The 15,431-nt window shown below is 49.8% G+C and overlaps 1 protein-coding gene across 1 annotated transcript in view; it reads left to right on the top strand.

Moving 5' to 3' along the window:
* LOC119705754 (hydrocephalus-inducing protein-like) overlaps nucleotides 1-14,686 on the top strand; it is a 65,490-nt gene extending 50,804 nt beyond the window's left edge. The window contains exons 44-63 of the mRNA XM_038148527.1: nucleotides 963-1,122; nucleotides 1,225-1,397; nucleotides 1,554-1,752; nucleotides 2,445-2,544; nucleotides 3,076-3,175; nucleotides 3,639-3,807; nucleotides 4,015-4,307; nucleotides 4,563-4,635; nucleotides 5,246-5,450; nucleotides 5,813-6,045; nucleotides 6,609-6,760; nucleotides 7,694-7,886; nucleotides 8,776-8,884; nucleotides 9,474-9,722; nucleotides 10,063-10,205; nucleotides 10,560-10,781; nucleotides 11,959-12,119; nucleotides 12,634-12,734; nucleotides 13,331-13,679; nucleotides 14,476-14,686. Coding sequence (XP_038004455.1) covers nucleotides 963-1,122; nucleotides 1,225-1,397; nucleotides 1,554-1,752; nucleotides 2,445-2,544; nucleotides 3,076-3,175; nucleotides 3,639-3,807; nucleotides 4,015-4,307; nucleotides 4,563-4,635; nucleotides 5,246-5,450; nucleotides 5,813-6,045; nucleotides 6,609-6,760; nucleotides 7,694-7,886; nucleotides 8,776-8,884; nucleotides 9,474-9,722; nucleotides 10,063-10,205; nucleotides 10,560-10,781; nucleotides 11,959-12,119; nucleotides 12,634-12,734; nucleotides 13,331-13,679; nucleotides 14,476-14,686 — 3,595 coding nt within the window. The remainder of the gene's footprint in view (nucleotides 1-962; nucleotides 1,123-1,224; nucleotides 1,398-1,553; nucleotides 1,753-2,444; nucleotides 2,545-3,075; nucleotides 3,176-3,638; nucleotides 3,808-4,014; nucleotides 4,308-4,562; nucleotides 4,636-5,245; nucleotides 5,451-5,812; nucleotides 6,046-6,608; nucleotides 6,761-7,693; nucleotides 7,887-8,775; nucleotides 8,885-9,473; nucleotides 9,723-10,062; nucleotides 10,206-10,559; nucleotides 10,782-11,958; nucleotides 12,120-12,633; nucleotides 12,735-13,330; nucleotides 13,680-14,475) is intronic.
* Nucleotides 14,687-15,431: the final 745 nt, after the last annotated feature.

Below are 15,431 nucleotides of genomic sequence, written 5' to 3'. Positions count from 1 at the left end.
TATCTCAGCTTCAACCCTTAGGAAATGAATTTTATGGTGGTTTTTGAAGTGCTTTGAGCTCTGCAGGTAGCCTGATCAAGCAATTATTCTGTAGATGGTTTTATAAAACTTTCCATAATCTGTAATTACAATAAGATTTTATTATTGACCTGACAATAGGTGTTGGGGGGAATGTACAGCAGGAATTACATTTTCCTGTAATGACATTGCATCCTCACTGCTGGATCAAGTCTGCCTAAACACATTGTCATTGAAGCTATTGTGTATTTCTACTTTTACTGTCACTAGTTTTTTTAATAATATTTAAGTTCTTGTCTCCATAGGAACTCTGGAGAGTTAGGTCTATTTTGACCATCCAAGGAAATGAAATTGAAATAGTTTTAAAAACCAGACAATCCTTAGCCAGGTTGATGGATGGTCTGGGATTTCTGTTTGCCTCTTTAAGCCTTGCACTCCAAAGTAATTTCCACACCTGAGAGAAGGGTCATTTGTTATCTTTTTGCATTCCCCTTGGGAATTGATGCTTTATATTTCTCAGACTTTGAGCTAACCCATGAAATCCAAAGCAGTTTCATGACTTTAATGAAAGAGTTTAGCTAAACTCTTTTTCCAAAAGCCTTTCTCGATACCCTGCAGGGAAGGCACCCCTAGAAAGAAGGGGAAAGAACCCATGTGTCTGGTGTACTGTTATTTTTCTAGGCACCTTTGAATTTACATTGTATTAAAAACTCTTGAAGTGGCCTGAGCATCATCAGGCTTCTGGGGTGGAGGCACCAAGTCCAGGGGAAGGCATCAAAGTAAGGCAAGGATCCTTGCCATGCCTCTGACTGAGATCCATTTCCCTCACTTGTTTGTTAGAGCAGGGTCTTCCAGCACCGCTTCCTCGGGTGCACACAGTGCTTTCCTCGGTGTGTGGCAAAGGCAACAGTCTGCTCTGCAGCCTTTTCCTCTTTTGTGGACAGGTACAAGGCCCAGAAATGTCCCAGCAACTCAGAGAATCTAACCATCCTCAACAACTCCCCCGCGGATGTAGAGGTCCAGTTCTCCTTTGAGAATGCTGGGAAAGCAGAGACGTTCCTTTTGGACCCTCCCAGCATGACACTGAAACCCAAGGAGAAGCAGGTAGGAGAAGGGCAGGCAGAGCAGGCACCATAGAAGTGCCCCGGGGCTGCTCCTGCTCACACACAGAGCTCTTTTGATTTCTTCCTGTGGGGCCGGGTCCAGGAGCTGACCATTTGGGCATACCCCACTTCCCCTGGCTTCCTGGAAGACAAACTCATCTGCAGCATTGGGAAGAACCCGCACCCAGTGATCTTCAGCCTGTGCTGCCATGGGGTGGACATGAAACTGGAGGTCAGCCCCCTGGAGCTGTCTTTTGACAAGCTGCTTCTACACAGGTCAGTCATCCCACAAGCACTCCAAGACTTGTGACAAAGAGAAAATGTTTGACTCTGCTTTCTGGGGCATGGATGGAGCTGCTCCAAGTTGCATTCAGTGGCGAGGCTGGTGTGACCATCCAGCAGCTGATGCCAAGTGCCTTCCTGTCTCTGCAGGACTGACAGCAGGACCTTGGTCCTGAAAAACAACAGCCTGCTGCCTATGGCCTGGCGGCTCAATGGGCTGGATGACCTTGTTGAGAACTTCTCCTTGTCACAAGACAATGGCACCCTTGATCCCCGCTCAGAGTTTGAAGTGACACTGCATTTCAAGGCTGAGCAGATTGGCAGCATTGAGAGGACCCTCCAACTAGAGGTGAGAGGGACTGTGCCCTTCCTGGCAGAGCAGGGCACAGTGAGCAGCCATGTGCTCCTAGGGACAGAGTCAGGAAGAGCTGCACCTGACAGACACAAGGGTGCTGTGACCCCAACTTCTGCCTCTACACAGCATTTGCCAGAACTTGCAGTGCATCCACATCCCCCCAGATAAGCAGACGCTGCATCCTGAGCCTGTACCACAACCAGCTTGTCCCTGTGAATGGTTGAAGGTGGTTGTCTGGTTGTACAGACTGCAGTGTGGTCTCTACATTCCTCCTGGACTTTGTCTGAAGCTCTTGCATAGTGCAACAAACTCTATCCCTGGGATTTTGTTCCCCATGGGGCTGCATTTCAGACAGGGTGCTCGGTGATTGGAGAGAGCTGTCAATGCCACCTCCTCTGAGACACCTCACACTTCTTGTGGTTGTTCTTACACCCCTGTGCTTCTCATGGATGCTTTAGTAGCAGCATTCCCTGCTGTAGGAGTGCAGAGTTGGGCTGATAGGGTTTTTTACTGGAGCAGAATCCCACTGGGGCAGCCCATGAGAGGAACAGGTTAGCAAGGCTTGGGAGTCCACCAATGCTCGTGAGGCCAGGGAGGCCACAGGGGAAGCAGCCAGCAGAGACAAGGACTTTCAGGCTGGCTACCACAAGAATAATCTGAACAGTGTTTGTTTCTTGCTGCCTCAGGTTTCAGATACAGAAAACATCCTAGGGATTGTTCAGGCTGAAAACATCGAAATCTCTGCAGAGGTCTATGATGTTTCTCTGAGCATCGACATGCCTGAAGGTCAGTGGATGCCTCCCAAACAAAGCAGTCCAGGTGCACTGCATTACCTTGTGAGGAAGGCCACCAAAGCACATGGGATGGGATGGAACAGCATGCAAGGATGGCATGGATACATAAAGCATGTACTCTGCAAGCAGTGTGGAATAAAGTATTGTCAGGGCTCTGACAGCCTTAAATCTCTTCCCTCTGAACTTTGAAGTGTGCAGCTTCACGTGCAGATTGGATGTGGGGCTTTGAAACAACAGTGATGTGAACGGCAGTTGGCAATGCCCACAGGCTCAGCACAGCATATAAAGTCATTGCATTTGTGCTTGGGAGTGAGGAAATGGGAGCCAAGCTCCTTAGCTACTAAGCCTGCAGATATTTTGAGTGAGAAGAGAAAGGGCAGACAAGTAGCTGGAAAAAGCTTTCAAGAATGGAAACTTGCTGAAAAGGATTCTGCACTGAGACTTCCATGCAGCTAGTGACCTGGTGTATTCTGCAGCAGTTCAAAAATACTGTGTTTGACCTCACTCTGTGGGTTTTCTGCAGGTCCAGATGGAAGCTTGGAATTTGGAACCATAAATGTCCTGGATAATGAGAAGAAAGTCCTCAATCTAAAGAACAAAGGGGTATACAACATTGAGTACAGGTAAGTCCAGCTGCCCGGTAGTGAGCATTTCCCAGGCCTTCATTCTCCCTCTGTCGATGGCTAGAACCTGTTTCCATGCTGGCTATCTCATGGTAAATACAAAACCTGGGCTCTCTGATCTCAATTATTTTACCAGAGAATCCAGCCACAAACCAGCAGTTCTTCTCAGCTCAGCTGGAGAGCCCCAGAAATTTCAGCCACTGAAATGCTGAGATTCATTGCCTTTCTTTGGTGGTCACCTCCTTTTTCTTTCTGAGACTCTGTAAAGGAGTGAATGAAAAAATTCAGTCTCAAGGTTTCTTGCAGTAACCTTGTGATTGTCTTCACTCTCTGTCAAGATCCAGGATCCCCTGAGCAAAGCTGCACTCTCCCTTTATTTCTGGTCCTATGCAAAGTCCTGGCTGTATTGGTGGCACCTGTACTTTTAACTGCAGAGATCTCCATTCCTTCCCTTTCTCCCCAGTTTCATGCTGAAGGGTGCAGATCCCAGGATGCAAGACTTGGCATCCCACTTCACTGTTGCGCCTCAGTCGGGCGTGCTGATTGCCTCCAAGCCTGCTGTGAATGTTGAGATACTCTTCCACCCCACATGTGAAATCCTCCTCAACAACAAACCCATCCTGTACTGCCAGGTGAGCTGCCTGGGCCAGGCTGTGTTATCACACGGTGTTTTGGAAGTGTAAACAAGATGTGTGTCTAATGGAAGGAGGACTTTACTGGAGCATCCTCCCTCCTATATACATAAACAAAGTCTCTCAACACCATTTGGGAGGCATCCTTAGTGGAGATGAGAATCTGGCTGGCCTCTTTATTGTTTACCACTCTTCCTGTGGACACAGGTGATAGATGCCAGCTCAGGTGAAGGAGGCCAGGCTGTCGCCAACATCCCAGTGAAGGTGTCAGCCAAAGCCGAGTACAGCAAATACAGCATTGAGCCTGCCCCACCCGTCGACTTTGGAATCATGATCAAGGGCACCAAGAAGACCCGGACTGTTGTGCTGAAGAACAAAGGCATGCTCAACTTCGAATTCCACATCCGCCAAGCACCCGAGCTTGCATCTGCACTGGAAAGCAATAGTATGAGAAGCCCTGCACCACCCTTTCTGTCTGAGGAGGCACCACCCCACGGCTGGTATGTGGCAGGCAGCCACAGCTATCATCCATTTGCATCCCTGGCTTGGGGAGAGGGAGCAAAAAAACACCTCAGTATCTGCATGTGTAGTACAAAGCTGGTGATAGAGCTGCTCAGTCCAGCAATGGGAGCTGCTGGCTGCTCTCTGGGAGCCATCAGGAGCACAAGGGCTTTCCTCTGTGAGGAGGAAGGCCAGCTTTGGCTTTTAAGGCAGGGGAGCTCAGCATGACAGATATCTTTGCTTTCTCCCCTCAGTTCAGAGCAAGGGGAATCTGCTCCATCGGCTACAATGCACTCAACAGGAAGGAAATCAAGCTCCTTGACACAGGTGGGTGACTCCTGCTGCCCAGCAATGCTGCTGCAGTGAATGTGAGAAGATGCTGCTGTGCCCGGGCTGAGGCTCATCACCACAGGGTGGGACGTGGTCTACAAGACCAGTATTTGCTCAGTCCCACTGAGAGTCCTGTACTCTGTCTCTGACCTGGAGCTGTGCGGTCAACAGAGGGGAGCAGGTCCTGTGTTTGGTAGCTGCGAGCCAGCATAGGCCTGTGAACACCTCAGAAGCAAAACCATCCCCCACTGAACTGCCAGTCCACAGAGCTGAGACATTACTTTTTCTTCTTCCCAGTCCCCTACCTCTCTTTCATCACTTCTCACAGCTATTTCTGCTCTCCTCTGTTACCTCTGGAGGTTGAAGGATCACAGCTACCACCTTCATTCTTTACACTCACACTTCTTTCTGCCACTTGGGACAGGCCTGCAGTTCCTCTTGCTGGTTGCTCTTAGCCTGGGGCTGCCTTTGGGCCATGAAGTCATCCTTCTCTGCCCTGGGACTGGGTGCTTGGGCCAAGCTGGAGGCCAAGGCAGGACATACTCTTTGCTGGGGTGCTCAAGGCACAGCTGTTAGCCATCAGCCTCTCCTGGAACTTTTTCTGCAGAGTCACCTGAATCTTGGCATGTTCACGGTGTCCCCCTGCTCCGGCTCCATCGGTCCGTGGGGCCAGCAGATGATCACAGTGGAATGCCTCGCAGGGCAGGAGGGGACATGTGAGGAGCAGCTCTACATTGACATCACGGGCAGAGACCCCAAGGACAATCCCCTCGGCATTCCCTTCACCCTGATTGTCGAGTCCTGCCTCCCAGGTACCTACTGCCCACAGTGCCCTTGGTCACACCTGCTGCTGATCAGCACCTAAACTTGCTGCTTGGATGGAGAGGCACGCTAGCCCTGGTGCCCCACCTTAAAATCCTCAGAGGTTCCAGCCCTCTTCAAGTCCACCAGTGGACCAGGCTGAGAGGGATGCATGGAAGAATAAAAGGAAAGCAGTGCTCTCTAAGACTGAGGTTGACTGAGCTCCATCCTCACAGCCAGTTCCCCCTCCCAAGGCTGGGTTTAGCAGCCACCTGGGCAGAAAGGGCTTATCAAGCCTTCTGAGGGGCCAGCAGGGTCCAGACAAATTCATCAGGGAGGCTTCTCCATGCTCATCCCTCTGGTCTGTCCACAGCACTCGCTGAGGATGTCACATCAGTCTTCAAGGAGTACCCGATCTGCAGCAGCAGCGACCTCGGCCGCAAGCTGCAGTCAGTTAAAGGCATGGGCCTGTTTGTCAGAGATCAGAACAGATTCATCTTCAACAAGGTTCTGGTTGGGCAAGCGGCTGAAGCTCATTTCAATATCTACAATGCAATTCGTCTGCCGTGTGACGTGGTCCTCTCCATCAAACCCCTGCCTGGAAGGGTAAGAACAGGAGGCCAAGGTGGTGGTTGCCCTCTAAGAGCCATGTGAGAGCCTGTTTTGTTCTCCAGATGCATTGCTGCCCGTGGCCCAGACTAGGCTAGCTCAGTGCAGGTCAAACTGCAAGGGAGAGCAGCAGAGCCAGGGAACAGTTGTGTTGAATTCTGTGTGTCTTGGGCAAGGTTTTGGCTCACACCTCTGGGTCTTTGGTGGGAGAAGTGAATCCTTCTGAACCTCTCCGGGAAGCACATGCAGAGAGGGGCTGTTATGAACTGACAGGCCAGGGCTCAAAGCAGAGCATTTCCTCAGGCTCCCTGGCTTTTCCTTCTCTTGGAATTCCAGATCTGGGTTATTTGCAGGGTCTTCCATGCAGTGCCCATTTCCCATATAGGCTGGGGCAGCTGCCAGCACTCAAACACACAATGCCTTAGCTCAAGGTCAGCATTCCCTGGGAAGCAGGAAGGAAGACACAATGTGTAGAGCTGTTCTCAGTAATGCATTTATAATAAAACTGTGTCACGTTGAAAGGTGTTTTCTCCTAACACTGCTCTCTGTGTTTCCCCAAGGAAAAAAGCCCTATCAACAACATTTTCAAGCTGGATCCAGTCAAGATGTCCATTCCCAGGTTATCCTATGCCGTTGCTACGGTGACCTTCACCCCACCAGACAGGCAGAACTACGACTGCACTTTCAAGGCTTCCCTTGACATCCCAAAAGGGTAACTGACCCTGTGAAATACTGGGGGAGGCCTCACTGATAGCTGCCTCTCCCCTGGGAAGGCACAAACCTCTTGTTAGCTCTAATGCTTTCAGTAGCCTTAGGCAGAGTATTTGGCATGACATGATCTGGGAGTAACTCTTAAAGTAGAAAAATGAGGCTGATGGTTTATTCTGTATGAAGAACTATGAAGACAGGGAAATATTAGGTAGCAATTTGGAAGTTACTGAGATGTGCTGCAGCTGAGCTGGGAGTTTCCACGGACAAAGGTTTAGATGAAGCAGTTTCTCTGCCAGCAAGTCAGCAGTCACATTTTCCTCTTTGTTTATGTAAAATTAAGTGATTTCCTCTATGACTCCCTGGCATTCATTAAGCTGTTTTATGTGAGTGATTGGAGCTGGTATAAAAGAGGAGCCCAGTTCCTCTGCCCTGGGACCTGTGTACTGGGGCTTTAACCCGCCCTTGCTCAACTCTTTAGTGGCTGAATTGGAACAAGAGAAGTCTAATTGCTAATAAGCAATTGCTTTTTATTGTTCTTGGAAATGATCTTTACTGATGGTGACAATGATTTATTTTTGCCTTCTTGCTTTTGTACTGCTTTCATGCTGTGCTTTTGCTTGTTGCATCAGTCTCATCTCACTGCAGCCAGGGGATTTGCCATATCTTATCTGACGCCTCCTTGTTTACCTGCTGTACTGCATGATTCAATTAAGTGAAATTATTTTTCACTGTTATTGTGGAAAGCTCTGGCTCTTTGGAGCAGATTCCTCTTGTGAATGGCCCTGGTTGGATTGGAAGAGGCTGGTGGGGGGCTGTGTTGTGGGGTACAGGAGCACCAGGCAGGGAAAACACTGTGGGTGACCCTTGCTGCTTCGCTTGGCCAGTGAGAAATGGGTTAGTGCCAGCTGAAATTGTTTCTGTGCCTCTCCTGCAGCTCTGTGGAAATTAAACCCCAAAGCCTGACCTTCACCATCAGTGGGAAGGGGCAGGAGCTGCCGGTGACAGTCGTGCGCCCAAGCGCTCGCAGCAAGAGGGGAAACGCCGTGCTGCGCTTCAAGAGGCTCCGGCTGGGGGATTCAGAGATGCTGCCCCTGGTCATCCGTAACAACGGCATCGTACCTGCCAAGGTGAGGAGGACCTGCTCAAGGAATGGTCTGGTTTGGGAACAAGTGCTTGTGGCACAGGGGAAGGGTCCCAAAAAACATGGCAGACCTGGGAAGTGTCACCCTTGAGCCCAAAATGACACAAACTCACCAGGAGACTGAATTGCAGAAGTTTAATACAAAAAGCTCTCTCTCTCTTTATAGACAAGTTGAACACATTCTACTTGATTGGCTAATAAACAAAAACATCTTTCTCAAAAACAGTCCTTGAGAAGAACAGAAACACAGACTAGAAAACCACCACCTGCAGGTTGTTTATACTAACAAATTATCATCATTTCTACAACTCCCTAAAAGGAGTTGAGACTCCCTAAAAGTCTCACAATTCCACTGTGAGAAACAAATGTTGTTTCTTGCTGTCTGACCAGGCTGTTATCCACAGGTGTCAGAAATTGTTTTTAAGCGAATAACTGACATCTGTTCTCCAAAAAGGCAGTTCTTGGAAATTTTCCATCCAGTCTTTTTTCTTTAAGTTGAACACAAGAGAGGTGGTGGAGTATTTTCCCCCGTCTCTCAGGTCACCTTTTGTTCTCATGGACATGTGCGGTTTTCCAGTTCCATTAGATTGTATTTGATCCCAGTTTACTACATTTTAAGTAAACTTAGTTGTGGTTTAATTACATTCTGCCCGCTAATTTCTGATCTGTTTGGTTCAGTGTCAGTTCTATCCAGATGCCTCTGAACGCCCTTTTTTCTTGGCTGGTTTGACTTAACTTTTGTGCTAAGTTTAAGTGCTGTTTGCAGTGGGAGAGGTGCTGGGCTCCCATGTGGGACCAGCAGCACTGGGGTGTCAGTCTCTGTGCCATCCTGTACTCACACCAGCATCATTGTGCTCTGGGTTCCTTTCTCTCAGTTTATGCTACACGTGGAGGATGAGCACGGAGTGTTCTTCTTGAAAGGCAGGGCCTCCACACTCAAGGTATTCCACACTGAAAATGTGGAAGAGGACTCCGTCGGAAACGGTAAATTCATTAACCATGAAGTGTGATCATGCGGAGAGGGAAAATGTGTGCTCTGCTCTTGGCTTCTCTGAGCAGCAGCCAGGTGTTAGGCACAGTTTTGTTCCTTGGGCTCTCTGTCCCCCAGGCTTTTCTTGGGGCCTTTTCAGGGTTTCCTCCTAGCAAGTTGTAGGAAGTTCTTCTGTTCTTCTAGACATGGTGGGTTGAGCTGTGGGGGACTGTCACTACCTCAGGGACCCTCTGAGGTATTTGCTGCATGTGGGAAGGTACCAGCCTGAACAGACGCAGCCCTTGATCACACAGACAGCCAGCAGAAGCCAAAAGCACTCTTTGGCTCAGCTTTGCTTATGGCTGGAGCTGGCTGGAAGCAGATGGAATGAGGGCTGGGCATCAGCCTGAGGTTAAGCTGCTTAAGTGGTGCTGTGTCTGGAGGTGCCAGTCTTGTGAACATAGGAAGAGGGTCTGGAACCACTCGGGGTAGAACCTGTGCTTAGAAGGCAGCTGGCTTCAATCTCTTATTCCTCCTATATCCTATGAAAATATTTCCTCTGTAGAGCTGTATCACTTAACTCTGATTTCCATTGCTGTGCAGAGAGCAAGCCGCCAAAGCAGCCTTTCTACCTTCTTCGTTGTGGGCAATCGGCAGAGTTTGATGTCACTTTCAAACCCACCCTGGTTCAACGTCTGGAAGGGAGGATTTGTCTGTTGATGGGGAACATCTGCCTGACCCTAATTGAGCTGGTGGGTGAAGGCCACAAGGATGAATTCACCCTCGATGGATTAAAGGAAGACACCCAGGAGAGGAATGCTAAGAGCAGTCTGAAGAAAGACATCATTGATGGTAAGAGAGGAGAGGCTGCCAAGGTGGAGCAAGGAAGAGGAAAATGTCTGATCATGTGTGTCCTCCCTCTAGCCAGGCCTGGGCTGTTACCCACGGGACTTGGTGGCCTGTGGGGGTGGCAGCCATGCATGCAGAGCAGTGTGTGCTGTGCCACACATCACTGGCTTAGGGATGTGTCAGGTGTTTCCCTGAAGGCGGTGGGATGGGGAACTGCCTGGGGAGCTCCCTCCAGAGGGAGAAAGGCTTGGAGCAAGGAAGCATTGAACATACAGGTGTCTGTGCACATGAGGGGGGCAGGTGGAGTTCCCTGCATGCTGAGATCCCTTGCTCTCCTTTACAGCTGTCAGAGTGAACCACATACAGTTTGGGGACTGTCCTGTTGGGAAGCCCTGCCGCAGAACCTTCACCATCACCAACCACACCCGTACGCAGGTCATGCGCTTTGAGTGGGAGACAGACGGCCCATTCCAGTTCTCCCCCAAGGTGAGCATGGACTGCTCTGCCTTTCCCCATTGCTCAAGCCCTGCCCTGGTGTTTCCAGGAGCTGGCAGGGAGCCCTCACATGCCAGTGATAGCCCGTTCCAGTGCCATGCAGGAGATGCAGTCCCTGGTTTGGCTGGGCCAAGGCTGCCAGCCTTGCAGGAAAGGCTTCATATTATGGGAGGTGGCACCTTCTGTTTATACTTTTGTCTATCAAACTTCAAATAAATCCACTCTGAGGTGCAGATTCCTGGCATAGCTGCTGTTCATCACATCAGTTCTTTTTGCTGTCAGTCCTGGCCTTGGCAGGGACCAAACTTCCAGTTTGGTCTTGACTCCCTCCATGATTCTCCCTAGGTGGGACACCTCCATCCTGGCTATAGCAAGGGCATCACAGTGACCTTGAAAGCAGATGTCCCAGCCATCTTCAGGAGGCACCTTGTGAAATGTAAGGCGACCAAGATCAACTTTGAGCTGCCACGAAGGAAGGTTCCGGACTGGGACGACCAAATGGGCATTGTCACGTGGAAGGATACCGCCAGGAAAGACATAGCAGCCAGGTGGCCTAAAAAAGAGAAGGTTAGAAGCAAAACGGCAAAAAAAGCCAACCCAGCTTTTACTAAAAGAATCACCATAACACCGTCACTGCTGGCTGAGCAGCTCCTGCTTTCTCTGGACATTGGACAGCCGTGAGGCTCACCAGCAGTGCATTCCAGGGGAGAGGTGGAAGCACAGTGACTGGATACACTCACACAAGAGGGGGAAGCCTTTTGACAAGAGACCTTTAGCCACACACAACTATCAGTCTGTGCCACAAGCACAAGTGTTGCAGCCCATGTTGAATGGGAGACAATGTTTTAGGATTTTATCCCATTTTATGGCGTTAGAAATCTCTTCATCTCATTTAGTGCCCTTTCACCAACAAGGAGTTAAGTCTGCTGCACTCTGTCTCTTCTTTTAAAGTGGAGAGAAATCCACTTCTCCTGCATATGCTGGTGAACTCCAAGTTTTGTCTGCAAGGATACCAGAGAATTTGGTTGTAGTCTCTGTATTGTGTGGGATGTCTCATCATGGAGTAGCCCAGGCATTCCATACATGAGAGTATGGAGGAGTCCAGAGAAGGATCATCTTCAGAGACTCTTGCTTTTATTGTCATTATTGCCAAACACACTCATCTTGGGTGAAGGTTCTTTCTGAGTTTCTGGACCATTTTAAGGCCTCTAAACCATCCCCTTTTCTATCAGAATGTCTGCAGTTGGAGACTTTCCTAGTGAGATCGCTCGCATCCCAAAATGCCCATGCTCAGTCCCCAGCAGTGTGGCTGTTGCTCCAGACATGACATCTGGAGAGCACTTTCTCCTAAGACAAGAAGGAAAAGGTGCTTTCTAGAACTCTTCTGTCTTGGGGTTCTCCATCCACAGAGCTCCAGCAGGGGAACCTAACCCTTATTCTGAGACCTGCTGGATTTATAGGGGACAGGAAAAAAGCCAGTCCCTCTACAAGGTTGAAGTACAGAGACTGGAACATAGCTATAGTCTCCATGGGTATATTAACAGCTGTGGTAGTGACTGCTTTGATCAGTAGGTAGAACAACTACTGCAGCAGAGCAGTCCCAATTTTGTCATCTTTCCAGGGAAGTAAAAGTGAATGGTCCTTTCTAGTCCCTCTGTGAGGCTGATCTTGGAGGCCAGAAGATCCCCTTCTCAGCCTGACTTTCTGGGCTCTGCTCAGCGATTCCTCCCTCCTCTGTCTGCAGGTGGTCGAGCCAGTCCCAGAACCAGATCACACTGTGGTGGAGGGGAGCAGCCAGGAGGCCGAGGTGTACCTCAGTGCTGTTGTTACCTACGCCCAGTTCAAACTAAGCACAATGGAGATTCAGCTCAAGGATACCTTGCCCTTCCAGACAAGGACAAGCACGTGAGTGCTGGAGGCCAGGCAGGGCCCTCCTGTGAGTGGGAGCTGCCTTTGCCCAGGGCTGGCCCAGGGTCTGCTTCCCAGAACTCTACCCCGGCCCAAACCAGCACAGGCCCATTTACGTGCACACAAAGCCAGGCAGGAGATGGTGGTCAGGAGAGGTTCAATGCTGCTGTACCTTTCTGCTGAGAACAGCCATGCGTTTGCTTTCACTGCATGCCACCTGTCCTCCTCTGCTCAAGAATAAGTTTACAGTCAAACCAAGACCTAAAATCCAGAGTAAGCCCCTTAGCTTCAATGTCCTGAGCACCATGTTGGCCCTTTCCTCTTAAACTTCCAGACTTTGAAATACTGTTTTGAGCCACCCAGGACAGCAGTCTGAGCATGGCAGAGTTGCCTGGGGAAGGAGATGCTCCTCAGCAGAAAGTGGCACCAGGAGTCCATCAGACAATGTTACTGTACTATTTGCTTTATATTTATTGGACATTTTTTGTTATTCCTCCTTTTTGCTTTTCAGTTTCAAGCTATGCAACACAGGGAAGGTAGCCCTGGAATACTCCTGGGAGGAAGCTGCAGATAGTGAAGAAGTGAAGAAGCAATACTCAACTGCTCTGATGCGTAAGGGCATTTCACTTGATAGCTGAGGGCCTGGGGAGAAGACCCTGCCACTTCACTCCAAAACATGAATTGCTTTTTCATCTTTGTCCACATGTCCACTTTCATCAGCATCTTCCCAGCTGCAGCTGGAGAGTTTTCTCCTTGTCCCCCTCTGCCTTTCAGCCCCTTCTGTTCTTGTTCTGCCACTCCTGCTCTGCAAAGGAGCTGAGCCAGGCTCTGGGGAGAGCCATGTGTTGGGTCAGGACTGGAAAGCGGGAGATCAGGGACATCTCAGACTCTTTCAGAAGGCTGAAACTGGGAAAAACAATGGTGTAAGAAGTGAGCTGGCCTGTAGCCACTGTCTGTGTGCAGTTCTCACTCCAGGGCAGATGCAAGTCACTGTCCAAAACCAACTCCTGCTTTGGCAGAGGAGTGTGTGCTGCAGGCAGAGACCCTGCTCCCAAACGCTTTATTTCCTGCTAGAATAAAGTGCTTGGCCAGGGATGCTCCAAGTGGATCCCAGCTCTCCAGCTCTCTTCCACCTACCTGAAGCAGGAGGCAGAGCTGCTGGGAGCACGGGATTTTGTCTTTGAAAGGTGTCCTCTTCCTCTCTGCAGGTCAGGTCCTCTCTGCTACTGTAAGGCATCACAGAAAGCTGCTGCATCGTTCTGGGTGGTGGCAGGAGCATCCTTTTGAAACTCATCCTTGTGAGCTGCAGCAGCTTGCCAAGCAGCAGCAAGATTCCGAGCAGCAGCTGCAGCACGAACAGCAGGACTATTCCAAGAAGCTGCGCTACTCAAAGCGTGTCATTTCCTCCCCGGAAATCATCCCAGATGCCATCCATGACCTGCCACTGTTCTCCATCAACCCCTACCACGGCATCATCGCTCCTGGCCAGAAGCAGACCTTTTATGTGCGGTTCTCCCCAAAGTGTGCGGGGATGTTTCAGACCACCCTGCTGTGCAGGTAGGAAACGTCTAGCCTTTGCCAACCCATGCTTCTGATGGGTGTCACTGGGTGATCACAGGGTGGACAGGATGGAAGGCACCACAGTAGGTCATCTGGTCCCACTTCCCTGCTCAAGCAGGGTCATCCCAGAGCACATGGCACAGGGTTTTGTCCAGAGAGCTGTAGAATAATTCCAGGGAGGGACACTCCACACCCTCTCTGGGCAACCTGGCACCTGCACAGGAAAGAAGTTCTTCCTCAGGTTCAGATGGAATTTCCTGTTCAGGTTCTGCCCACTGCCTCTTGTCCTATTGCTGGGCATCACCAAGCGTTCTGGTTCATTCCCTAACACCCTCCCTTCAGTCCCTCTGACTGGGATGGGGAGGTGGGCCTGGAGACAGGCAGCCCCAGAGAGGCAGCAGAAACACCCACAGGAGCACAGAAAGATCATCATTGGCCTTGGTGGGGAGACACTGGGAAAAGACACTGTATGAAACATCAAGCTCCTGGAGGGTTGCAAAATCTGGAACGAGAGATCCGGGGACCAGCCAGCCCCTAGCTCTGCTTCCTTTTGGGACAAACAAGGCCTACTTCTCTACATGGAACCCTGTGTGCTGTAGTTGGTCCCCAGGCACTCAACTGATCACATTCCTGCCCTTGCACCTCCGTGCAGTGAATGCAGTTATTTAATTTGCTGCTCACTACTTGCACGGAGAGAGGATGCAACGCTGTGTGCTCTGCAAGAAGGCAGAAAAGCAGAAAAGCAGCTGGCTGAGAATGTTCATCTGGCTAATACCAGTCCCTTTCTTGCTAGGATTCCTAGCCTGCAGCCGTCTCAGAAGATGGGGTGGGTGACTGTAAAAGGCAGAGCCCGGGAGCAGAACAGTCTTGGTACACCATTAGAGGAGACAGAGGAAACCCAGGGATCTGAAGAAGATGCTTTGGAAACCAGCACCAGAGGGACAGCATTTGTGTCACCTAGAGCCTCCTGCAGGAGCCAGCAACGTTTTGCCTTCTGCTGCTGATGGTCTCCCACCCTTCACCAGAGACCTCTGCAGCTACCCTTCCAAGCTCCAGTGAACACCTCTAGCTTACCTTTTAATGACCTGTGTTACTTAACTGTTTATTAGATTGATAATTAATTCATGATTGTCAATTAATTGTTAATAAACAATTGTTAATAAATTCTTAATCATCAGCTTGTCTTGGTTTGAAAGACAGGGTTCTGTGGGACCTCCCTGGAATGGAGAATGTGACCTCCCTTCTCTCCAAATTATTGTAACTTTGAAGTTAAGGAGCTTTCAGGCAAAGATATGGGAGAAGTTCTTTGCCAGTATGCACAGCAAGGCAAGCGAACAGCAGCACTGGCAGCAACAGCAAACAGAACCAGATACCCAACCACAGCCTTCCCTCGGCTGCAGGCACTTCCCCTTTGCTGTAGCTCTGGTTGCAGCTGGGCAGGGAAGGGAGGCAGATAATGAATAAAGCAATTGCTAGGGAAATTTTAATTAAGCTGCACCGAGGAATAGACTGGAGAGCTCAAGCACTGTGTGATCAATTCTGAAGAAATTATTGCTGTGAGGGAGTCTATACAGTAGCCAAATAGTGACTGAACAATGTTCGGGTTGTTAAAAGATAAATAAGTGATGAGAAAATACCCTAGTGAGGGAAAAGCCCTAAGCCTTAGACCCTTTCAAAATATGCAAATAGATTACACTGAGTTCCCCAGAAGACAGAGATGGAAATACCTTCTTGTAATTGTTGATCACC

This window comes from Motacilla alba, chromosome 11 (assembly GCF_015832195.1).
Source record: "Motacilla alba alba isolate MOTALB_02 chromosome 11, Motacilla_alba_V1.0_pri, whole genome shotgun sequence".
Classification (NCBI taxonomy): Eukaryota; Metazoa; Chordata; class Aves; order Passeriformes; family Motacillidae; genus Motacilla; species Motacilla alba.
Note: the sequence above shows the minus strand (reverse complement) of the source record. Positions and strands in the feature narration are given on the sequence as shown.